We start from the raw sequence: 26,257 nt of genomic DNA, 5'->3' as shown, positions 1-26,257 counted from the left end.
AGGGGTTAGCTGTAATGGGTGTACACATTGATAGTTTTTTCAATTTGAAGTGCTTAATTATTTGTCTCCAAATTTGTACGGTATTATAAATCACTGGATTCGAATTGTAATATGAGTTTGTCAAAAGAATAGGAGAGAGTAGTATTCCACCAACACAGTAAGGAAGGCAATCCTCCCGCTCCATCTGTAAGCCGTTAGGGAGTATTGCTGTGTCATCCAATAGAAGGGAAATTATTCTTAAATTTGATGCCCAGTAGTAGTACATAAAGTTAGGTAGTGTAAGTCCACCAAGGGATCTATGTTTGCATAGGTGGTCTTTTTTTATTCTATGTGTTTTATAATTCCATATAAATGGCATAATGATGGCGTCCATCTTTTTAAAAAAAGATTTGGGCAAGAAAATTGGGATGTTTTGAACCAGATACAAATACTGCGGGAGGAATACCATTCTTATTGAATTCACTCTCCCTATTAAAGAAATAGGAAGTGTCCTCCAGTACTGAATGTTATTTTTAAGTTTCTCCAGTAAGGGAAGAAAATTCTCTTTCATTAGGGAGCTGTGTTTTTTTGGTATTGTAATGCCCAAGTAAGTGATTTTTTCATAGGTTATTTTAAATGGGAGAGATGTAAGCCATTGTTTATTCTCTAATTTAATGGGCAGTATTTCGCTTTTTCCCCAGTTAATCTTGTAGCCTGCGAAAGTACTGAATTTATCAATCACGGAGAGAATTGCTGGGAGGGATATTAATGGTTTTGTTATGTATAATAATATGTCGTCAGCATAGAGCGATATAGAATTAGAAGTGTATGTTGTATCATAACCGTGTATATCCATATGGGTTCGAATTGTCTGTGCTAAGGGTTCCAAAGCCAGGGCAAATAATAATGGACTAAGAGCGCATCCTTGTCTTGTACCTCTGCTGAGTTTAAACTGAGTTGATAATGTCTGATTTGTAAGAATTCTGGCTGTGGGATTATTATAAAGTAGTTTTATCCAAGAGATGAAATCTTGTCCAGAAAAAACCACTTTAGTAGGGGGCAACAATTTAAATCTCAGAGAGTAGATAGTTTTTATTTCCAAATGCAAATAATTACCACTGCCTCATGAATTCTAATCTAAAAGGAAAATGGTAATTATTTTTAAATTGTAAAATAGTCGTGATAACAATACGACATTAAAGACCCCCAATGTCTCTTAATGATTTTGTGAAGTAAAGAAGTTAAACCAGTGTAAGAGCAAATTTTATCCCCACACAAAAAGGGTCTCGCATTTGTTTTTCATTGCGATTCTGCAAAGCTGTATGTTTAACACTAATGAGGATGGTAAAAGACAAGCAAGAAAATTCAATTTATCTAATGTAAGTTTCAAGGGAAACCTATTTGTTTTTGCTCTTTGAGTTTTTCTTGTTCTTTGTAGGTAGGCACCTTTTCTTTTTCTCTTTGTATGCATTCCATTCACCTGGAGACCTACAAGAAGGCTTCGGTAAGTGAGTAGGGAGACAAACAAAGAGGGAGAAAAGAAGAGAGTGCGCTCTTGCTGAGGGACTGAGGGAGTGCTGCATAAGTTCCAAAGAGAGAAAAAAAAGAAGAAAAAAAGAAAAAGAAAACTTTTTTTAGTGTGTGTGTCCATAAAAGTGTTGTAGTTGAGACAAAGGAATAACATGCATTCCCAATTACTTCTTCTGAGGACCTTTTAATTATATGTAAGGTGAGATTTGCAGTAAGACTGCCCCCCAAAAAGTTGTAAGTGTTAATGGTCAGTATGTTGCAGATCATAGTGACATGCCATAAAACTTGCATTTGCTCTCGAATTTGTTACACCGTAGCATGACAGTACTGCTGTCATCCAGAATGGATACACCTGGACTGCTGCCGACACGCAAACACTGACACTCGCTCACACACAGATCCCGGCACACACACACACACACATCCTCTCTCTGACACCAGCAGAGCAATCAGTAACCAGAGCCGGTGGCTGCTCCGCTCCAGCCTTAATGGAGGGCCTGACCTCCACTACGCTGCATTATTTCCACCCTCCCCAAATTTTCAGGCAACCAGAGGAAAAGGGGTCTGAGAAAAATGGAGAGAACGAGAGCATGCGATTCTACTTTTTCTCAACAAATCTTCGACTCGTTTAATCTTGCTTCCCAATTTACAGAGTCCTGAGACCGCTTACTCTGGAATGAGAAGGTAGGTTGAAGAAGTGAGCGAAGCCTGTTGAGAGAACAGCCTCCAGCATTTTCTTGAGGTTTCAAGTGAAATTGTCAAAATGCAGTCATTTCCAACAGCTTTATATATGCAGCTACAGCTTAAACTGCAGTTCTACTATATATGGAAAATTTGGACTTATTCTGCAGCTTTATGATTATCATTACTGTTAACATTTTATATAGCAGTACATTTTCAGAAATGATAAATATTAAGTTGTTCGTTTAGTGATGTTGCTTATCATTAAATGAAATGTGCAAACATACACGGAAAAACAGTTCATAAGGCATAAAGAAGAGTTTTTGAGCACCTTTCTGCTTCAACACAGCCTGAACTCTCTTAGCTTTCTACTCAGTTTCTTTGGATTCATCACTCCATGAAACCTGTTACCACTGTTTTTTAGTCCAGTTCTTTTGTAATCTGGCACAACTCAGCCTTGTTTCCCCGTTTCACTAATGAGACCTCGGCAATCAGTAGAAGGATAAACTGAAGGACCAGATGCATCTTTCACCTGAATTTTTCCTCCTACTTTTTAAGAATGTGATTTTCAGATACTGTTCAGCTGCTGCAGCTTGTTTTTAGGCCTGCTACGTCTTCTTTTGTCCTGCACTTGTTCATTTTCCTCAGCATATTTAAAGATAAACTGCGCACCATGCCAAGATATGCCAACTTTTCAGATAATACCTCTGGGAATCACTCCGTTGATGCGAAAAATATTTAATCACTGTCAAACTGTCACTTTTTACAGATTCAACTAAAGAAATGGGAACAAATTATACGTTTTTGGCGAAGCGCTGCTAGTAATTTAAAAATTGGTTCTTTGCTAAGTTGTCTGTTATGTGTAAACACAACACGGGTTCATCCCTTGAGTTAGTTGCCTTTTTTATGCTTGAATGATTCACAGGTCAGTATCGAGTAGCTTAAACAAACAAACAAAAACATTCCTCAGAAAATTGTCAGGTACAAGTACCGGTACTGGGAATGAGTGAAAAAGCTGCCACTTATTTCTAAAGCTCAAAAACGTTTAAAATTTAGAATAATGTGGCTCGAAACTTTTTCCACAGTATTGTATATGGGACATCGGTGCAATTGAGACATTTCTTTCCCAAAAGCAGTTATTTTAAAATAAAAATAAAGAAGGAAATACCTAAAGATCTGTGCAAACATTCTGCTTCACTGACAGCATGACTACATTTTTTTTTTAGCTTTTCCAGCGAGTGACTTAAAGCAGACATGCTTTAAGCCTGAGTCCTGTAGCCCCAGAGGGTGTCCTGGTGGCTCAGCAGACAACATCACAGAGCATGTACTTTTCCTTGCATGTATATCTCCCTTTAAAAATGATCAAGAACCAGTCCAATCACTGTTGCATATGACATTCTGTATTGCACTGTCACAGAAAAAACAAAACAGCAAACAATCAAACCTGCGTACAAGAACTAAACTTGTATCGAACAAGTACTATGACGAGGTTGTGAGAGAAGTAGATCATTCCTTTATGAACAACCTGAAGTATTACTCAACACAAAATGTGACAATGCCATGCTGTTAGAGAAGTTGCCATTGTCAGTGACTATATGTGGCTCCCGGGGAGATGGAGTTTGCAGAAAGACAGCTCATGCTTTGCTGTGCTAAGGACTAGCTGACTGTGGCAGGCACACTGAGAAAATCAACTCCATAACCATAACAGTGTTACTACTCTCATATTCAAAAGGCCACATCATCACTTTACAGCAGAATGGGCAAGAAAGCAAGGAAGATAAACTCACGAGAAAGCCATGCCAAGGTGTGTGACAGAGAGAATCTACATGGCATTACGCACTTATGTGCATAGGGAAATTTAGCAGGCTGGGAAATTACACTTCAATCCATTTAGCTTCATTTGATTCTTTTGGCCAAAAACTTCAACCACCTGCACTTTTGGTTGGTTGGTTGGTGCTTAATCAGGCATAAAAACACATCTACACTGACACTTTGGACAGCCAGGGCTGGCTGAAGAAGTGTCTGTTCAGAACCTATAAAAAGCTGCGTCAGATCCAAAATACAGCTTGTCAGAAGAGGACCACCGAAGTGGAAATCTCATCTTCACAGCCCAGTGTGTCACAAAGCAATCACTCTGACTCTCCTTCTGTGTCTTACTCAGAGTCACACGGGGAAGTATTTTTCCAGATAGACACAAAAACATAGGGGTATATGTAGGTGCATTAAGACTGAGCCAGACAGGGTCGAGTACAACCTCTCTGTCACCTGAGCTATCCCAGTACAATTAGCAACCTTGTCCTTGTTAATTCACTAATTTGTGATTACGCAGTGCTCGTCTATTTGTGTGAGGATGCACTGCATAAACATCAATAGGATTAGGTTTCATTGATATTCATGAGCTAATTGGGGGGGGGGGGGGGGGGGGGGGCTGTATAAGTGTTATTTACACGACACTAAGCTGTCTGGCAGACAAGGTTTCTCAGGGCCATCGCAATCAGATTCAATTTCATGACCTGTGCAATGCCAGAGGGGAAAACAGCAAGCGCTGCAGCTAATATTGGATAACTGAGTGTCCAACTGCAAACACTATTTAAAAACATGATTGTTGTTCTCTCTGATAGAAAATGCTAAATGTGACAAAACTATTCTAAGGTGGGATTGTGAATATTGATCGCGAAGCCTTAGCCAAAATGAGTTTGTGTGAAGTAAATAACTCAACACAAAAAGAATTAAAAAAAAAACATTGATAAAACTATATTGATTTTTTATCTTTTATTTGAAAAGCAGAACATGAGTGAAGGTGCACCAAATCTTAGCTTAGGATGACAAGGACTGGAGAGAAAAAAAACAAACTGCACAACCAACTTTGCTATACCTATCGATCAGCTTGAGGAGGACAAACAAGGACCCAAACAAAAAAGCTAAAGTCTCCAATCTCTCAGTATCATTATGTTCAAGGCCTTGGGAAAAGCCTACAGGTCAATACTTGTGCAGCAGAGGCTCCGTGGGGTAGGACTGGCGACTTAATAAAGCAGACGTATTGTGTGTGAGCAGACGGGTCGATGTGACTCCCTCCAGATGCAATGCATTTTCACAGTGGGACAGGTTGCTGCACTACGCAGAGTGGGCCTGGAGCAGAGGTCAAACTATTCGCTTCATCAGCAGCCGAAACCAAAGAACAGTGGGAGAGGCAGAGTGAACACAGCGAAAGAACATATTATCAACCCAGGGGGACTCAGCTCAGAGATATCAAGGAGAGCTTTGGTTTTTGGGCGGATTTATATGCAGTTGAATATGCAGAGTAGACGACACGAGTAAAAGAACTTCAGCCATTACAGAAACACACACACACACACACACACACACACTTACCTTTTCATAGTAGCGTAGCTCGTAGTCGAGGATGATGCCATTTGGCTGTTCTGGTTGAGGCCATGAGAGTGTGAAGCTATTCATGGTGGAGCTGATTTGGTGCATGATGGGAACTATTGAAGGAGCTGGAGGAGACAGAACGAGTAAGACAAAATTAGTGCATTTCTATAATAACCGGCTTTAATTACACATGTTTCTCGCCCACAAGTGTTTGTTGGTTGTAGGTGGTTATTCAAAAATACTCAAATTCAAGATAATTAAACAGATTGGTGAGCAAGGGTAGCCTGACTAAACAGCTGAATTGCTCAGTTCTGTGCATGTTTGTCTGTCCTCAAGGCTCAATTTCATGAAACCTGGAGGTGAAGTTAGAAAATGTGGCTTCAAATGCAGAGCGCTTTCTCTAAAGTTAGGGGATTTGCTTTAGTGCATTTAGTTCAATAATTCAATCCAAATACTTTCAAACATGATGGTCTATGTTTTAAAAAATAGTGCACTTTTGAATTCTGTACATGTGCAAATAAAACATCACGCTGCTGCACAAATACAAACTGAACTATTTCACCATCAGTATGCTTCTCAGAGTCCGAGCGGCTTAAACAGTGCAACTGCCTCTCTCATTAGTAAGCAGGTAAGCAGCTGAGTTAGAGCGATTAGGCCTGCTCTCTGCCATATTCTGGCACCGCAGGACCAAATATAAACTGGCTTTAGCCAAAACAGATCTGCCAATTTTGGCCGAGATTTGTGGGCGTGGACTTGGGCCGAGCGAGCAGGACTCTGGCTACCAGAATGGTCCATCACCACGAGCCTGGCAAGTGTCCCGCTACCATTGTGTTAGATTTTGTCCGCTGATGGGCAGAGAATTCAGGAGCATGAGTGTAGCCTCTACAGGATGCACTGGATCAGTTCTCCCTTTTCTTTCACGACTACTCATTCACACAGTTGTGTTAACTTAGACTTAAAAAAAATATCAACTTGTTTTCATTTCTGTCATTATTAAATTTCATAAACATTTTTTTTCCTGAAAATTCAGTGAGAGTATAGGTAGTAAAACTAAATAAAACAGACACTGAGTGTCTTTGCTACCTTTGGGTTATAAAAAAATGAAAATATTGCACATTTTTATACTGATCAATCTTATGTTCTGTAAAAATATTTTTATATTAATTCACAATTTGCATCACAAGTTATTGTGAGGACTGCCGAGGCATATTACAGCGATAACACTGTAAATACACGTTATTACTTTTGCCTTTAAAGAAAAAAGCACTTAAGGCTTAAAATCATTAAACTGATGAGACAAAATTATCATACTTGGCCACTTATTCATACAGGAAATTGAACCATTATTATAAATGAGTGAGTCAGTATGTGACCCCACAGCAGTGAATTTAAAGTCAGATGTTTTCATTCAGTCAGGTTTGAGTAAAAAACATTGACTGATGAAAATCTGGTCATTACAAAACCATCAGCTTCGAGGGAAATTGTGCATTTTCTGCATAAGCAGCTGTTACGTCCAACATAATACATACTGAAAATAGACCCAGTAGAAATCACTTTGCATTTTATATTATTCATTTAATCAGTTTTTGTGTTATTAAGGAAAAAGTCTTGGGACCATTTATGAGTTTTCTCTTTTTCATTTAGTTGAATTATATACAAATAGATTGTGTTTGTTTGATTTCTTGTACACTTGCTTGTTGCATTTGAAAAGGTGAGTCCTGTAAAACCCTTACTGGCTTCTTTCCTATCATGCATAACAGTATTTGTATCTTCTGCTCAACTGTGTAAATAAATACGAAACTCGTGCATTTCATATTATGATTAATCAATGCAGACATCTTGGTAATTCCAAAAGATTTGGGTTTTTTTGTTTGTTGTTTTTTTCACTTGCAACAGTATACTCTATTATTAGCGATATCAGTATCAGTGATGTCCTAGTGAACCAAATTATAGAGCAGAAAGGGAAAAAAAGCAAGCTTTGCACCCAGCCAGTATATTCAAGACGGAGTCAATACAAACAATGCCCCTGTTTGCATATGAACTGCATCTTTTTCATGTAATGAAACCCTTTAAAATCAAATCACTATAGTACCGTGATTGTTTTGACCCAGCTCCACCGTATATTCCATCCTTCAGCCCAAGTACACCTGAACGCACACACACGGGCTGTCAATTAACCCCGACAGTAAGCAATTTCCTGCTCATCTCATATTTTTTTGCCCTCTGCAACTGTCATACCGCTATCATCTGTGCTCCTCTTCATGCTTCACATGTTGCTCGGAGATTGTATTATAAATAAAACTTGATAAAACTTGCGCTGTGTGTGCATGCCGATGTGTCTGCGCTTATGTTTGCGTGCTGTGTTATATCTTTGAATTTAAGTTAGATGAAAGTCTAAGAAGACATTTTTTTAAATTCAAGATAAGACCTCTGTGTGAACCAGAGCGGGATCTGATCAGCTGCAAGCATGCTTTTAATCTATATGGACTACAAGTGTGAAGTAAAATGAATTGAACTGAAATTAAATTAAATCCTATTTTTACCGTTTAAAATAAAAAAGGTGTCGCATGCTGATGCGGTGTCCCTCAGGTTGTCTTACTGCTTAGTATTACTTCTTTTACTATTTTTGTCACTGCTGTTATTTAGCGAATCTGTGTCGTGTTGTTGCTGAATGCAGTATCTAAGCTACTTTGACAATGATTTTTCTTACTCCCGCTTGTAGTATTAATTTATGTAATCCCATTAAGACTTTAAATATCACAAACAGTGTCACATTGACTGTAAGCTTTGGGGGTTTTCTTTCTTTTGGTCCACATGGGACCCATTTTGCCTTCCTCTGGCTGGAGCTTACTTTCCAAAGGTCTGGAATTCTGTGTGGGGGAAAAAACAAACGAGCCCAGAGCAAAATGAAATACTACTTCAGGTTTCAAGAAAGACAGGACAGAAGAGTCTCATTGTGCTTCTGTCTGGTAACAGATGGAAAGAATAGCTCAAAGAATCAAGCCAAAGGCTACCACAATGTCTTTTCATGCCAGATATGTCTGATTTAGACTTCTGCGGGAAACCTACGTCGTAAGCAGAAACCCTTTTTAACACTAACCTTCCACATAACCTGACACGCACCTCTCGAGAAATGTAACTACACGTCAGGTCGATGTGACCTGTAACTATTGTAATTGGCCAGTGTAGCGCCATTGAATCCTCCCATTAAGACCGGATACCCAGAGGGGGAAAAAATGTCCCAACATTTCGTGTTTTTTCTATACGCTTCCAGCACGGTGATTAATGTGTAACCATACACACGCATAAATGTAGCCAACCATGTCTGCCATAATGTAAGTTAAGTTATAGGCTCTATAAAGGCTCCACACAGAAGTCTGAATCAGAAATTAGGGGAGGATTAAAAGAAAACGGTAAAGATTTGATTACTTGTGCTGTAATGGGACAGATCAGTCATGTGGCAATGGAGCTCCTGATAGACTATTACCTGTGACACGATCAATCAGAGCTGTGCTTGGACACTGAGGCCACAAAGTTTAATATTTCAATTTGTAACATGCGGAGAATTATAATATAATAACATATGTAATAATCACATTTTGTTTCAGCTGGATTTGGCATCAAAGCAGCAATAAGAAGCCAAGCCCTCTTTATTTAGCTGTCTTTGTGCTGCAGAGAGTGCAGCAAGGACTACGGCACAAATCACAAGGCTGCAGTAACTGAAGCCTGTGCTGCAAAGTGAAACAGTGAGCATATGCTGCATTTTACTTTGCACATCCATATATCCCATTGTAGATACTGTAAATCTGTTTAAGCTGTAAAGTTGCATTCATTTGCACAGAAATAACACAAAAGATCAGAAAGTTAAGACACAACTTAAAACTTTATTTTGACCAAACATGTAGTTGCTCTTTCACAACTTTGGAGCTGCTGAGCGTCAGACTCTTAATAAATGATGCACCAGGATGTGTTTTCTTATTTCTGTAAAATGCATCAATCTGTGATCCAGGAGGAAACTTTTCTTTTTAAACAAAAGCAGCACAAATTATTCAATAAAAAATTAGACTGCTTAGCTTTAATGCACAAATCAGTTTCTGGAATGACATACATAAATATGCCCCAGATTTAACTCCATCATCATAAAGTAATTCAAGCTGCTATAATGGACTCTAATTAAAAGTTAAAGGATGAATTAAACCAGAGTTACTCATCAAACCAATTTGTGAAGACACAAGTGACTTTGATTATAAAATATATTCTGCCTACTGCTCATGTAAGTTCAAAGCCTTGGTGTTTCATATAGTCCTGGAAAGAAATCCTCACCCCCATGTTTGCAGGCATAAATACAGCCCCACACAAGCCCATGCTCTACATTGTGCACCTATCAGCCACTTGGCTCTTGGCCTGCTCGCTGAGGCCTAGTCATCACTCCACCTGGTCTCCACTCACATCTTGCTGAATAACTCCTCTGTTCAAAAGGCAGCAAATGGCACCCTCTCTCAACTAAGTCATCTTTTACAGTCCTTGGTGATTATTCCATTTCTTTTGCTTCTCTGTGTACTTCACTCTTGCATAAGCATTCAAGTTATAGTAGGGAAAAAACCCTCTGACCTTTTTACATGTGTTTGCACGTAAATCCTGTTTTCTAAGAAAACCAAGGTTATTCGACAGCTTCGACAGCTTCGACTGGGGTTAGTATTTCTTGATGTGAATGTCAGATAATTTTGTAAAATGTAAATGTTGAACAAATGAATAGGCTCTGTTTATCCTGTCAGTGTGAATGGATTTTGTTCCGTCTGCCTTTCTTGGCTCTCACCTCCTGCCCCCACCTTTCCTGCTCCTATACCCTAGACAGAGAGTGTAAGGGCTAAGCTTCACCTCAGTGCACTTCAGCCTCTCTGCTTCTCAGGCTAGTTCACGCTCCACTGACCAGGGCTAGGGCTGCCTGGGCCGCATTATCAATTACCAGCCACAGGCACACACTGTTCCTGACAGACCCCAGGGAGGGGCACTCCACGCAGAAATTACTGCAGCAAAAAAAGAGAAGAAAAAAAAGAAGAAGAGGGGAGCCCTGAGTCCCTGTCCCAACCAAATTCATACAGAAAAACAATGAAATTGTTTTTTCTTTTTTTCCCAGCGATTCAGGTGTTGTGCGTCACTGATGGCCAATTTGGAGGAACAACATCCAATCAGAGCCTTTTATGTTCATTAACTAGTGCTAGAGGATCTCATACAATACAAGAGCTGAGATGTTCTTGTTATTACTCCTTTAACCAATTTAAGTTTGGCATAACTAATGCAGTTGTTGTTTCCCAAAAGCACAACACAGACTCTCAGTGAACTCAAACATCAGCTCAACTGGAATAATGTGATATTAACATGTACCCTTATAATATACATTTCCACTACCCTCTCTGAAGAGGAGAGGGATTTTTTTTTTTTAAAAAACAGCCGTGTCCCACTGGACATACTGACTGTGCTCGGAGAAGAAAAGCAGAACAGGAAAAAAAAAAATCATGTGCACATGTATGTGGGTCCTACCAGGCTACGTGTGAAGAGCCTGTCACAGACAATGTGTCGTGCCTATATGAGGGTGAGGTTCAGCCCAATGAAGCACCGCTGTCCCCACCAACTGCGTCCCCCGCTGTCACCATGGGACGATGATGGTGACAGTGATTGGTGACTGTGTCCTGCACTCCTCCCTCCCCCCTCCATCCTTCCCATCCCTTGCTCCTGTGCTCCACTTTTATCTGGCCTCACTCACAGCCCCTGGCTTTTAATGCAGAGCTCGGCTCACCATTAATCAAAGTCAAAGCCTCCAAGCTTCTGACTTAGACAGAAAGAGAGAGAGAAAAGAAGGAGGGACAGAGATGGGCCGGGACAGAAGCACGAGACAAAGTGATGAAAGAATGAAAAGCTTATTTTTTTTTCTGCAATTAATCAACTGTAGAATATAGATGAGGTGAAGCACCACTTTGCATGTGTGCCACAAAGCTGAGGCTGTGGTTTCGCAGTGATTCCTCCAGCATGAAGTTGGTATAACTAATGTTAAATAGGAATGGTCAAAACTACTGCAGAGATACCGCAACTTTTAGTCTTCTTGGAAAAAGATCTGAACAAAAAAGGTGTATATCATCCATCTTTGGAAAGTCCCTCAAAAGCTATAGTAGAGATTACATAACTGTTTCCACAAGGTCAGAAGTGCTGCCTCAGACTAACAAAGTAAAGTTAATGTGTAAAAAGTGTGAAGCTCCCTTTGAATTATTAGTTAAAGGCTATTTTCTGTATCTTGTACAAGGCAGTCAAATTGTTTTATAAGGTCAAACTCAAAATGAGAATAAAAGTTTCCAGTCTCCTTTCTTTCTCTGTGGCCTTTTTCTCATTAGAAACAGACTGAGATGGCTATACAAGTTCCTCGTATTAACATTTGAATTCCCGGCTAGAAATTCCTGCTCTGCCTCAGTTAGTATATGACAGAACAGAAAGTTATACTAGAATTCGTCAGCAGATCTTGTGCCACAGCCATATTCACTTCTGTGCAAAGGGGGGGGGGGGGGGGGGAAGCAAACAAATATATATAAACATATTCGTTGCCACATGTACAAGTTGTTCTTTGTGCACTCGTGTTTTGTTTTTCAAGATGCTGCCACGCTACTGAACTGTGAAGCCTCTTAATAGCAACTCAGTGTCTCAGATGAGGGAAGCAGCCTATGTTGCCGTGCCTCTGTCAAAGGCATAGGTTCGACTGCCTTCCACCTTATTATCAGGGGCTCAGAGGGCCAAGCCAGCCATGACTACATGGTAATGGGCCTCTCTTGAACATCTTAAAGAGGGATCAGTTCAGCGCCAAGGATTTCTGTCAAGGAACCATGGTTTGAATTATTTTTAAAATCACATTATACGTGGACGATTCCAAACACAGAAAAAAAAGGAAGCACACACACAAGAAAAAAAAAGAAGAAAATACCAGATACTTTCACACAGGAACAAGCGCACACAGAAACACAAACGTATGCTTACTTAAAACATCACATAGAGACATCAGAACTGACAAGGTGGCTCAGTGGCATCAGAACCGACACTTTTATTTTTTTCCCGCCTGCAGCTAATACCTCATTTTCTGGATCCAGGGACAGGATCCAACAGTTATGGGAACAGACATTAAGTGAAATAAAAATGGCACACTGGAGAGAGCCTCAAGACCCGTTTAAGATGATGAAGCTCTCAGACACCCTAAATCTTATACAGTGAGTGTAAAGCAACAAGAAACAAGGCAACACCCCAAAACAAATGGAAAGGCTGTAAACTGAAAAGACATAATGAGCAGTGTCTCCATGGACATGTTTGCCTAACATCTCATTGGGTTTTAGAACCCCACAGATGGCAGCTCTCTTTAATTCATCTGGTTGTTTGGATTTCAGTCTACTGCACTACATCTTAGTATCTTAAATGCAACTCGCCCAGGCAGACTTGCCCATAGAAGGCTTAGGATAGTAGTGTTTGCATTTCTGTGGGAATGGCTCTCCAAACAGCAACTAAGTGGAGGAGGATTGTTTGTAGATACACTTGGCGTTCTGTGGTCTGAGGGATTGTTGGCACATAATCTAGGTCAAGAAGGCTGTGCTAGTAAGATCAGAGAAATGTTGGGTATTAGCTCCATAAAACAGCACCAGTCAAGAGGCTTTTGGATATTTATCTCATGAAGTGTTCACTAAAACCCCACATAACAATTCAGGGAACAGAGTTACCACATTTGAAAAGGTTGGGATAAAAAAAACCCCAACAAAAACACTTTGCTAGCAGCACTTTGTACAAGTTAACTGCCCAGGATGGAATAAATGAGGGAACACGGCTAGCACAGTGTAGTATTCACCACACGTTTATGGTTTTACTGCCAATGGTGTGACCATATATATTTAACTCTGTGGCCATATTGTATTTAACTAAATCCAAAATAGAGTTTCTTAATCTTTAAATTAAACAACATACAGTAAAAGCTATTATCCAGTGGCCAAGATAGATAAATATGACTAAATTCAGGCCAGGCTTGAATGATGGTCTTAACGGGGGCAGTATATAACCTGTGTGTCTTTATCATTATATGTGTGTGTGTGTGCGTGTTTGTTTCCTGGAGAGCAAAGGCTGTGAATGAACTCCTAAATCACACTATTGATCAGCCCTTCCTCCCAGACACACGCTGGGATCGAGGGCAGTTAAATGGCCTCTTTGGTGATTCACACTAAATCCCCTTACCCTCCTCCCCCACTATCCTCTCCTTTTCTTCTACTCCTCCACAGTCTCCCCTTGCTCCCCTCAACCTTGTCTTTTCATAGCCAGTTCATGCTACAGCCATCTAAATACTGCTGCATACTGTTTTCTGGATACCCTTGGTTTACCGTAATCACACGACTATTTATGGTAAACCCAAGTCAAAATGAAAATGCAAAGACTTCACCAACACAAGTGCAAACTTTTTATCATGATCACTTGAACACATATCCCCTCACAGGTTGTTATCAGACCAGAAAGGCAATAATGTAACACTGCCCTTGACAAACAGCCTATATTTCACAGGTAGGCTCTACTTATCTTCTAAATTATATATTTTATGGTGTTATTTGTAGTTTAGAATCAGGGAAATGTAAATTTTTGCTATCAATGCCTGAACTGAAATTGAGTGTGAAACTGATAAAACTGTCTTTTTATTGCTTTTCCGTGACCTGAAACTATATCACTGGCCGTACGCTTTGGAGTCATGTTAAGGTGCAATGCTGTATATGGATATAAAGGCTATAGTTTAAGATAGTCTTCAAAAAGTTGATCCTTTAGTCTTAAATTCAATCCGCAAGACCTCCCGACAACTATGGATTGTATAAATAAGTAAGCAATATGTACATTTCCATGGCAAACATGGAAATTAGCCACCTGTAGCAAAAAATGCAAGCCTTACATGTGAAAGATCACTGGTTATATTCTGGGAACTTGTGACATCTAGTCCACTCCTAGTCTAGTCCCTATCAGGTCCCAGTCCCAAATAACTGGAAGGGTTGCATCACGCTGGGCTTCTGGTGTAAAATCTGTTGTGGTGACCCCTTTGGAAAATAAGAGATCAGTCAAAAATACCTTATTGATGAAAACTGCTAACTGCATTATGGATCTCTATGCCAGATCTCTTCTGGCATACCCAGTGCAGGGTGATTTGTCCATTGATCAGTATAAACATCTTGCTTTTTATTTGTTCTAATAGCTTTTACTTTATGGATAATGTTTAGCAAAGCCACAAATTCATACAACTGGGAATACTCTCATCGATCAAGACTCTAGAATCTGCTGAGGCAAATTTCCACATCCTCATCTGTGCACTCTGGTTCAAATAAATATGGCCAACCTTCAAGCCAAAGTGACTCGCTACCTAACTCATAGAAGATTTAGCTGCTTAGTTTCCAGAAAGTCAACGCATAGTTTGCGCAGTCACACAACAACCACAATAAAACAGAAAAATACCAACTTGAAATAAACTGGTCAACAACTGATTTTATATGTTCCTCGAGGCTAAGATGTACAGGATACAAATGCTTGTTACATTACTCAGTCACACTCCCTCCACAAATAAACAGCTGTGCACAGAAATAAGGTTTAGGTGTTATTTTCTATTTCATTTAGAGATGGAGTTACTTTTCCCTTCGCATAAGCTGGGAAATTTGCCAACAGAAACTGTTGCACATTTGATTGACTTTATACTTCATATATTTTAAATTGATTGTAGAGATGCTGGAAACAACAGTTTTTCATGGATGCATGAAAGTCTGCAGGGGACTTGTGGACACACTTTGATGGCAACATTTAAATGGCGCAGACCATCGTGCTTTACTTTACACTGAATTTGTTCAGTGAATGTATAAGATGATGTAAGTATTCAATGTTTCTGAAAGTATAAATGTGCTTCACTGCTGCACTGAAGAGTCTTTGGGAATCTAGAACCTTATATCTTAAGGATGTCTTTGTTGTTGTTGTTGGGTGTTTTTTCTTCTTTTTTTGAGCGCATTAACATTTATCCCTTCTGGATACTTCTGCATCGTTATTGACCTCGAAAACCCCCATTGAAGTCAGGAACAGTGCAATTACCTGTCTACAAAGGGGCCATATAGAGCTGGACATAGGCTTGGCAGATTACTAGCAGACACCTCATTACTGCAGCAGACTTCAACAATAGGCCTGGGCATTGCTTCTTCTACATCTATCTGTCAAGTGTACTATTAGTCTGTCAAATGGGGACAGTCAGCACCATTAGGCCACCTTGATAATCAGACCTATTTACTCCCTCATTTTCCTCTTCTTCACTGTCAGTCTTTCAGTCTGGTAGGGGGAAAAAAAGCACTCCATTTCTCCATCCTGCCTTGCCTTCCCTCCCACTCATCTCCTGATTCTTTCTCAGACAAAGACAAGTTCAGTTGGTCATTATGTTCCTCAGAGAGTCGTTGTAATCAAATGTGGTATGCCCTCAACCAAGCGGGCCAAATTTAATTTCAAAATGTAGTCCCACACAAAGGAGATCTGGATGAAGCAATTACTATGTCACTGGTCTTTGATATAAATGTAAAGTTCATTCTACAATTAAAGTAAAACAGGGCTCAACTAGACTTCGTTCGATATTATATATTTTATCAGCGGATGAGAGTATGTATTTGCACATCTTTAGAGGATAGGAAACATGACATGAGCTATCAAAGTGCACGACTGACGAAAGGATCCGTGGACCCAGGCTACTAAAAACTTGTCACTTTCTTCCTTTCGAGACTCAACAATCTTTTTTTTCCACTAAGCAACTCCACTTTATGTTTGTTTAATTCCCCCAAGCTTTGCTTTTTACAGTTCGACCCATCCACAAACAGAAAAAAGGAAGAAAGCCTCATTTAAATGTTTCACATGGTCAGTATTTGTCCCTTGATAGGTGTTTTTTTGTGTACAAGTCAAAACTCTACAAAAGCATGAAAAAATCGCTTGTAGCAAAAAGGACCATCAAAGTCAATATCCTCAACCTGTCATTTCCATTGGATGGGCTTGGCTCCCACCACACAAATCACACAAGCAAGTACAGAGACACAGACAGGGAGAATAAGAGGAAATAATACCACCCTGAAGCTAACCATAGCATGGACACATGTGCATCCATGTGAATACACATGGATGTATAGAAACACAAGCTTAAAAAAGTGTCCTCCAATCTGACACTTTAGTGTTGAACAGGGACGAGATTTGAATCTCAATTAGCTGCTACATACCTATAAAGCAAGCTGTGCTCTTTTTGCCCCACAATATAACATTTAACAGGCAATTTCCTCAGTTAAGGAAAGGAAGGGCTAGAAAGAGCATGTATGCATACCTCACCTGAACAATTTTCCTCTCTCTTCAAGGCCTGATTATTCACAGTGGAGAAATATGAAATCATAGTAGCCCTGAAGATTCCTAAGCCATGAAGTGTGGCTTCATAATGCACATGATGAATACTCTATTAGGATGAAATGATTCACAGTATTTACAATAATAGGGTATTTGCCATTTCACAAATTAAACTGAAACAAAATGCAGAGTAACCAGAATGTTCAATTCAATTTTTCAATTTCATTTAAGTTACACAGCGCTAGAGCTGGGCGATATGAGATTTTTTCATATCACGATATGTTTTTTTCATTTCAGGCGATAACGATATCTATCACGATATAAGCCAAATAACTATATTTGTAAGATTTAAATGTGCCGTTGCTCACAAGTAAAATGTGAAATAATCAGCAGCTTGTTTTTATTTAAATATTTATTTCCCATAATAAGTTCGACAGGGTAGATGTACTTAAGGAACATGAGACTTTTTCAGATAGATAAAGGCAAATATTGCAAACTACACAAAAGGCAGCCGCTAAAGCGTTTAAGTTTCAAAATAGAACAAACGAAACAGACTACTAAATTGTCAATTCCACTTAGAAACAAAATATTAATTCTAAAAATAAATCTTAGTTTGTTTTACAGAAGAACAGACAAAACTGACTAACTTTTGTCAATATCAAATAAACTGAGAACTAAAAGGAAATTCTCAATCTCTCCTTGTTGTATAGCTGAGCTTTTCAAACAGTTTTAACAGTTACTTTAGTCTGACAAAAGCCGAATGACGAATTAGCGCTTCCAGTCAGAGACTGAGGCTACGTCCACACGTACACGGGTATTTTTGAAAACGGAGATTTTCCGTTTTCGTTTTAAAAAATAATCCCGTCCACACATAAAGGCAGAAATGAAGGAAAACGCTGCTATGAACATGCCAAAGCAGCAGGTGGCGCTAGATTCCTAACCGTGCAGAAATGTTGGCCAATCAGAAGTCTAGAAGCCTCGGTGGGAAAAAGTAAACAAAGCTGCGGCATAGAAGCAGAACAGAGTCGTATGTGTGGATGGACAGTAACTGTGTGTATATGTAAGCATTTAAACACTGCAGAGAGTAGAATTAACAGTAACAGTATTGTAGAAATTCATTTCACCGAAACAATAACGTGGCGCACAGTGTGACGCATGCACCAGTTTATTGTATTTCCAGACTTGCTTTCGGCACAATAGCTAGGTTTCATTTGACGTAGACGTGAAGTCGACGTAAAGCGCGAAATTTGACTGGCGGTCGGAAGTGAAAAAGATAAGCGCAAAATCACAGACAGACAGTACGCAAAATGCCTATGTCCTGTTGTGTTTACGGATGCTCCAGTAGGTCGACCAGAGAAACTGATAAACGGTATTTTAGGGTACCAAAAATAGCCCAACGAAGAGGAGAAAAATGGAAAATTCTAACCGAAAAACGTAGGAAAAAATGGATTTTAAATTTACGTTTACAGTCGGGAGGAGCAGAGTCTGCCAATGCCCGTGTCTGCAGCGACCACTTCGTCAGAGGTAATGTTATGTTTGCAAACGAACTTATTAGCATTAGGTTGTCGTTAAATTCTCGTTTACTTAGTGCTTTTAAGTTAGTAGTCTAATATTGACTTGATTGGGACTATAGGCTGCCCAAGTGCTTTGGATGACGAAGAGTCGGAGGACTGGGCTCCGACGGTCAATCTCGGCTACGAACGAAAACCCAGATCGGAATCAGTTCTCAAACGAGAGAAAAGAATGAAGCTTAAGGCAGAACAGCATCGATGTGCAGAGGCGATTTTGGATATGCAACAGACGGCTGAGAGCCCGGATTTGAGCCTAGTGACAGTGGAGAACAGGCTACTAACCCTGCCATACAATTGCAATGAGCTGCAATCACTTCTCCATCCTCCTTTGCAATTACCCAAGTCTTCAGAGGTGTCTCGTTAGACCGCTGAGAATGGTTTACCTTGAAACAAACAACTGTCACTCTAACGAAGTCCTAAGGATGTGGCATGTTTGTTGACGTTAAAGCCGCTACCGCTAACTGTTAGCGTGTTTAAGATAAAGCAATATAAGAACAAACACTCACCCTTGCAAACATCAAACTGTATCCATCACGGAGACGTTTTGTTCCAAGGTTGTGGACCCACCCGCTGACAAAAAAATTGTACGCCTCCAGACTCTTGAAAGCTTTCATTTGCTGCCTAGTGTAGTAAGAAGTCTGGAGGACCAAGTAGTTGGTGATATCCACAGCCTCGATAGTAGGCAAATCCTTTACTTCTGTGGTGTATTCGGACATTTTCAAAGAATACGGATCACGTCCGATATATTTTTTAACTATCTGTTTATATCTCTCCCGAGAAACGGGGTCTAAAGTTGCACAATAGCTGCTCTCCTGACTCTCCACAGTGTCCTCCATGTTTACTTCCGCCCTCCACTCAAAAATCGCGCTGCCTCCGCACGTCATCAGAACCACGTGACCGCAACCCAACTATTTACAGTGCACGCTACTGTTTTTTGTCAGACTTGAAATAGCCGAAATACCTTCACACTACGGAACTTCTTTGGCTCTTCCGTTCGACAATCTCTCCGGCATTGGAACCATCATCTGTTTTCTCTTCTGTAACCTTCGGTCACGCTCGGTTGATTTTTCTAGTCGGCACACTCATTTCCTCCATTACGTGCTGGCTCCATTACATGCTGGCTGCTTCCCAAACAAACACACGTGCGGCTTGGCACTTGTGCTGTACGTAACAAGTCACGCGACGTGACGCTGCGGCTGTGATTGGTTCGGCTCTGCGCTACTTAATTTGGATTGGCTGACCTTTTTTTTTTTTTTTTTTTTTTAAGAGGACAAGAGCGGCGAGGTCTATCGCGATAGCTTAATTTCTCTATCGAGTAAAAGTTATATCGCGATACATATCGTTATCGTTCTATCGCCCAGCTCTACACAGCGCCAAATCACAACAACAGTTGCATCAAGGTGCTTTATATTGTAAGGTAGACCCTACAATAATACAAAGAAAACAGAGAAAACCAGAACAATTATGTTACCCCTATGAGCAAGCACTTTGGCGACAGTGGGAAGGAAAAACTCCCTTTTAACAGGAAGAAACCTCCAGCAGAACCAGGTTCATGGAGGGGCGGCCGTCTGCCGCGATTGGTTGAGGTAAGAGGAGCAATACAGGAAAAAAACATGCTGTGGAAGAGAGCTAGAGATTAATAACAGCTATTCTCAAATGAAGAGAAGTGTATAAACACATAGTGGGTGAAAAAGCTGACAAAAGATGAAATACTCAATGCATCATGGGAATACCCCAGCAGCCTAGACCTATTGCAGCGTAATTAAGGGAGGATTCAGTGTCACCTGATCCAGCCTTAACTATATGCTTTAGAAAAAAGGAAAGTTTTAGGCCTAATCTTGAAGCACAAGTAAGCCAGAGAAACATGCTCTCTCTTTCTAGTCCTCTGTCAGTACTGTAGCTGCCTAAAGGAAGCATGAATGATGTAAACAGAATTGGTCTTAGCACGGAACCCTGTGGAACTCCCTAATTAACCTTAGTGTGTGAAGACTCTCCACTCACCATTTACATGAACAAATTGGAGTTTATACTAGATAGATATGATTCAAACCACTGCACGCAGTACCTTTAATACCAACAACATGCTCTAATCGCTGTAATAAAATATTATAGTCAACAGTATCGAACGCTGCACTGAGATCAGGACAAGCACGTCATTTGTAACCTTCACTAAAGCTCTTTCTGGACTGTACTGTAACAGAACACTTACCAAAAGTAAACAGCTAAAATGAAAAACAACATTGATATGGACAGCTTTTTGAATGGTCATGGAAGTAAAGGTACTTACCAGCCTGGTTGGTGGTGATATCTATGGAAACATGCTGCGCAGGGTATGGACTCTTATTGCTGACACCATTGACGGCCTGTATCTCGAAGCTGTAGACAGTATGAGCCAATAAGTTGCTGATGAACACCCTGGTCTCGGTCAGGCCCAGCTGTCTTGGAACAAACTCGACGTTGTCATCACAGTGGGAACAGGAACGCCGGTTGGCCTGGCACTTCTTGCACACTATGTTGTAGACGACATCATCACGACCACCCGTCTCCCTGGGGGCATGCCACTCCAGGATCACCGAGGTTTCATTGACAATGGAGATCACATTTCTCGGGCTGGATGGCACGCCTGTAGATATAAAAATTATGAAAGATAAACTTGAGGGTATCTGTGTAAAAGATGTCATCAGGCTGAAAGAAAATTAACACATTGCTTATAAAGAGGAAAACAAAATAGTTTCATACATTTCTCTCCTTTTACTTTTGTCATTTTACAACAGTCTAATAAATACAAATGCTGGTTTTGAGAGCAACTTGTCTTTTTCTTATTTTTCTTCATCTCGAGCACAATTTGGAATGCTAATTTATTCCATTCACACCCAGAGAGATCATACAGCGAAACGTTTGTGTCTATCAAACATTGGTTATTTAGCAAAATGCAGTGTTGCATGGAGTATTCTTATCCAAGTGGCTCTGGAGATTCACGCTCCCATTCACTCCCTCATAGCCCGCAGCTGGAGCGGAACTTCAAAAACGATATTCAGAAAGAAATCAAGAAATAATGAAACTCTTGTTTTGCTTGAGTGGTGGCTTAATATCAGGGTGCAGAAAAGTGCCTTGTTTGGCCTTCTGCAATTGCAGCACAATTCTTAAAGAGTTAAAATCTGTTTAAATGCCAGTGGAGAATTACTCTTAGCTGAGAGACCCTTCGACTGCTCAGAAGCAGCCCTCCCAGATACCAGACAAAGCTTTCCAAAACCCTTACCCTAGCTCCTTAGGTTAAGTGAGGCAGCCCTGCAGAGCTGATCTGGTAGCAATTTATCTTGCATAAAGCCTGACCTTTATCATTATAAGAGAAATTAAACTGACCTATTTCTAGACCCATGACTACAGTGAACCGAAAATCAACTCAATTCTAGAAAACCTTTTGAGGAATTACTCGACTCGCCTTCTTCCTCTTTTTACTTTATTTTAGCTTTTGACCACGAGCACCTACAACAATAAGAATTTTATACAGCACATGTTCATGGAAATGAGGAAAATAGTTACCTCAGTCTACAAAGACACAATAAATTTTTGCTGCAAAGCCACACACACATACTCGGTAAGCTAAGTAAAAAATGACAGAACACACAAGAGTGGGAATGGCTGTGTTACTTCTGCAACCTCGTCTCAGGGTCTCAAAAGCAGAGAGGTCAGAGAGACAAAGGGTGTAACCACACAGCGTGATTATTATGGTCTGGATGAGAGGGCCGCTAACGCTCCAGACAACATGGGCAAAAGGCACATAGAAACCAGCAAATTCATATGAAAATGTGTAAAATATGTCATAGGGTTGCTTGAGGGGACTGGAGGCAGTTTCGCAGTTAGGGACTATGGACTGCACTTCATGTTACTCACGCAGCATACATTTTATGTCATCTGTCACATAAATGCACTTGCTGGGAAAAAACATAAGCAGATCTGTTCATGTGGAAAATGCATGCCCAAACCCACAGACAGACTATGGTGTGAATTATATGTCTAACGTCCCAGTTGCAACAATACTCTACATATGCAGGGATGCTGTAAGCAATCACACAGGACTTCCACCTGTATGATGACCTGTACCTTGGCTGTTTTAATTTGCCACATGAAGTAATTTGGTGGCAGTTTTACTTGTAGCTCTTGGCAGACATTCCTTCAGTTACATCACACACAACATAATTTGGTTGTGTTTACATACATACTGCTACTACAGAAATAGATCATTTCTCCAATCCCCCTCCAAAAAGAACGCCCACATTTTTTTTTTTTTTTTTTGCACCACTCTGCAAAGTAAAGACAGTGCACACAGCAACACAAAAAGCAGGCCATTAGCATAGGAACAGTAATGATACATCATTACACATGTGCTTTTCTATAATATGGGCAAGTGCAATATGCGCAAAAGTGTCTGTGCGAATAAGACTGGTGCAGCCATCCACAGTATTTATGTCATACCCTTTAAGCAGATGTGGAAATCAAAATGACACTTTATGATACGGCTAAATAAATCGACAGGGTCACGCAAGGTGAACATGGCTTCCTAGAAAGAAGAGACGCAGCGAGGCAGAAATGCACGGCAGCAAAAAAACACCCCTGAGTTAGTAGACAAAATGAAAGTCTGATCAATATTGTTATGAGTATTATGTCAAAAGTCCTACTGTGTTACTCCTCTCATGTGTTCCTCACACTCACAGGCTGATATGCATAGCGCCCTGTTACTAAGGGGGCTTTAAAATACCACCTGGACTGTAAAACACTACGGCCCAGTTTCCTTCCTTGGCTACTGATATAAAGAGAGCCCCAGTGCCCAAAATAAAAACGTCCAGATATTGTGTACTCATCCACCTTTTGAATGGTCTGAGGCTAGTGCTTCTCTTCTTTCAAACTGTTTGTTTTTATGATGTGAAAAAGGCCTTGGGGGGCCAACAGAAGGTCCCTGTGTGGAGATAGTGATCACAGCCAGAGGAGCCGGGAGAAAGAAAGAGGGGCTGTGTGGGCTGGTGAGAGATGAAAAAAACAACATGTTATAAGGATTAATAGTGACTCTGTAAGAGACTAAAGCAGTCAGAGTCGGAGTGTGTTCGTGTTAGCAGTGCTGCTTGTGAGATTTGGGTGTATTCACAGTGATGAGTGAGGAAGAACTGGAATATGAAACTGATAAAAGTACAATCTACACATCCATAACACTCGACAGTAGCTTTGAACCTTTCTTGACTCTGTGTGAGCGATACTTTAGATGTGTCAACGAGACTTAGGAAAGTTTTGAATATAAGTGGATGCTTGTGCCTGATAGTCTAGAGCATTATGTCTTCAAAGTCAGTACAGGAATTAGAGCAGGCTAGACAATTACCTTGACTTAGCTCCATTTATTACCAGTCACTGAGAGAGGAAACTGGCTAGCTGATGGCTGAGCTGTGGGAAGCACCCTTAACTGACTCCAGAAGTGGATTAAGAAAAAAAAGGCTTGTGAGAAAAGAGCAGAGATTTATTCACTTTGACAGCTTCCTCTCTTTTCCCTTTGAATTATAAAATCAGAGGAAAACAGCTAAATGGGATGATGAGGAAAATGAAGAAAAAAAAACAGATAAACCATTTCAGTTAGAAATTTTTATGGGTTTTGTTTGGATTACAAAAGCACAGACGACATTCGATAGGACTCCAGGAAGTTTTCAGGGGACAGGCCACAGATATGAGTATTGAGTGAGAGCCATAACACTCAGAACCAATATGGTACAGATTACGCATACTGAAATTCATCAGAACCATACTGCTTTCCTTGTCAGTTCCCATATCTATGCTGATTCAATTACCATCCAAAGATGTTCCCCATGAACCAGTTAGCAGCTGCATATACAGCTTTTTTTTTTTTTTAATGTATAAACATAATAACATACACTCAACAAAAATATAAACGCAACACTTTTGTTTTTGCTCCCATTCCCCATGGGATGGACGTAGAGACCTAAAATTCATCCCAGATACACAATATAACCATCCCTCCCAAACAGTGGTCACAAATCAGTCCAAATGTGTGGTAGTGGGCACATCTGCTATATTGAGATAATCCATCCCACCTCACAGGTGTGCCACATCAGGATGCTGATCTGACATCATGAGTAGTGCACAGGTGTACCTCAGACTGCCCACAACAAAAGGCCACCCTGGAATGTGCAGTTTTGACTCACAGCAAAATGCCACAGATGCCACAAGCAATGAGGGAGCGTGCAATTGGCATGCTGACAGCAGGAATGTCAACCAGATCTGTCGCCCGTGCATTGAATGTTCATTTCTCAACCATAAGCCGTCTCCACAGGCGTTTCAGAGAATATGGCAGCACATCCAACCGGCCTCACAACCGCAGACCTCGTGTAACCACACCAGCCCAGGACCTCCACATCCAGCAGGTTCACCTCCAAGATCGTCTGAGACCAGCCACCCAGACAGCTGCTGGAACAATTGGTTTGCACAACCAAACAATTTCTGCACAAACTGTCAGAAACCGTCTCAGGGACGCTCAACTGCATGCCCGTCGTCCTCATCGGGGTCTTGACCTGACTCCAGCTCGTCGCCGTAACAGACTTGTGTGGGCAAATGCTCACATTCGATGGCGTCTGGCACGTTGGAGAGGTGTGCGCTTCATGGATGAATCATGGTTCACATTGTTCAGGGCAGATGGCAGCTGAGTCCCAGTTCTTGCATGGCCAGCACACTCACCGGACATGTCACCCATTGAGCATGTTCGGGATGTGCTTGACCGGCGTATACGACAGCGTGTACCAGTTCCCACGAATATCCAACAACCTCGCACAGCCATTGAAGTGGAGTGGACCAACATTCCACAGGCCACAATTGACAATCTGATAGACTCCATGCGACGATGTGTTGCACTGCATGAGGCAAATGGTGGTCACACCAGATACTGACCGGTTCTGGGTCCCCAGACCCCCAATAGCGCAAAAAACTGCACATTCCAGGGTGGCCTTTTGTTGTGGGCAGTCTGAGGTACACCTGTGCACTACTCATGATGTCAGATCAGCATCCTGATGTGGCACACCTGTGAGGTGGGATGGATTATCTCAATATAGCAGATGTGCCCACTACCACACATTTGGACTGATTTGTGACCACTGTTTGGGAGGGATGGTTATATTGTGTATCTGGAATGAATTTTAGGTCTCTACGTCCATCCCATGGGGAATGGGAGCAGTAACAAAGGTGTTGCGTTTATATTTTTGTTCAGTGTATTTAGAATTTGGCAGGGTTGCTTTTATTTTTCAGCATAGACTATACATTAAAAATGCATATTCAAATCTTGCTTTGTCACACGGAGTACCTCCTGGTGTGTTGATGGGATTTGTTTTTTCTTTCTTTGACACAAGTCCACCCGGACCTCATGCACCATCACCTTTTCCCCTGCCTCCCCCGGACCAATTAGAACTGGTTTCACTGCTCGACTCCCGTCAGTTACCACTCAGCTTGTCATTCTTTTGACTCCACATACTGAGACACCCATTGTCCCAGCATGCTGGGTCACACCGACCTCTCTCCACTGAACCATGCTAACACATGAAAACATTATTTATTTATTTTCATTATTTATTTTTTTAAACACACGCACATCTGTGGGGTAGTTGGGGAATGTCAAACTGGGGCCTTGAGCTTGGGGATCAGAGTGAACATAAAACACTCACTAAAAAAGTCCA

General features: G+C 40.7%; 1 protein-coding gene and 1 long non-coding RNA gene across 3 annotated transcripts in view; one reads left to right on the top strand and one right to left on the bottom strand.

The window, feature by feature from the left end:
* The window catches only part of ephb1 (EPH receptor B1), a 175,396-nt gene that overhangs the window by 45,604 nt on the left and 103,535 nt on the right, over positions 1 to 26,257 (bottom strand). For both annotated transcript variants that reach the window (XM_085439564.1, XM_085439565.1), the window contains exons 5-6: positions 20,821 to 21,156; positions 5,563 to 5,687 (exon numbers count right to left, since the gene is read on the bottom strand). In XM_085439564.1, coding sequence (XP_085295690.1) covers positions 5,563 to 5,687; positions 20,821 to 21,156 — 461 coding nt within the window. The remainder of the gene's footprint in view (positions 1 to 5,562; positions 5,688 to 20,820; positions 21,157 to 26,257) is intronic.
* Positions 18,196 to 19,378, top strand: LOC146687776 (uncharacterized). Its single transcript, XR_014916456.1, has 2 exons — positions 18,196 to 18,486; positions 18,596 to 19,378. It is a non-coding gene; the product is annotated as an uncharacterized LOC146687776 (long non-coding RNA).

The sequence above is a fragment of the Copadichromis virginalis genome, linkage group LG18 (genome assembly GCF_057382275.1).
Source record: "Copadichromis virginalis isolate Kocher_CV1m ecotype Utaka linkage group LG18, C_Virginalis_male_GT1.1, whole genome shotgun sequence".
Classification (NCBI taxonomy): domain Eukaryota; kingdom Metazoa; phylum Chordata; class Actinopteri; order Cichliformes; family Cichlidae; genus Copadichromis; species Copadichromis virginalis.
This window is presented reverse-complemented; position numbering and strand designations above follow the sequence as displayed.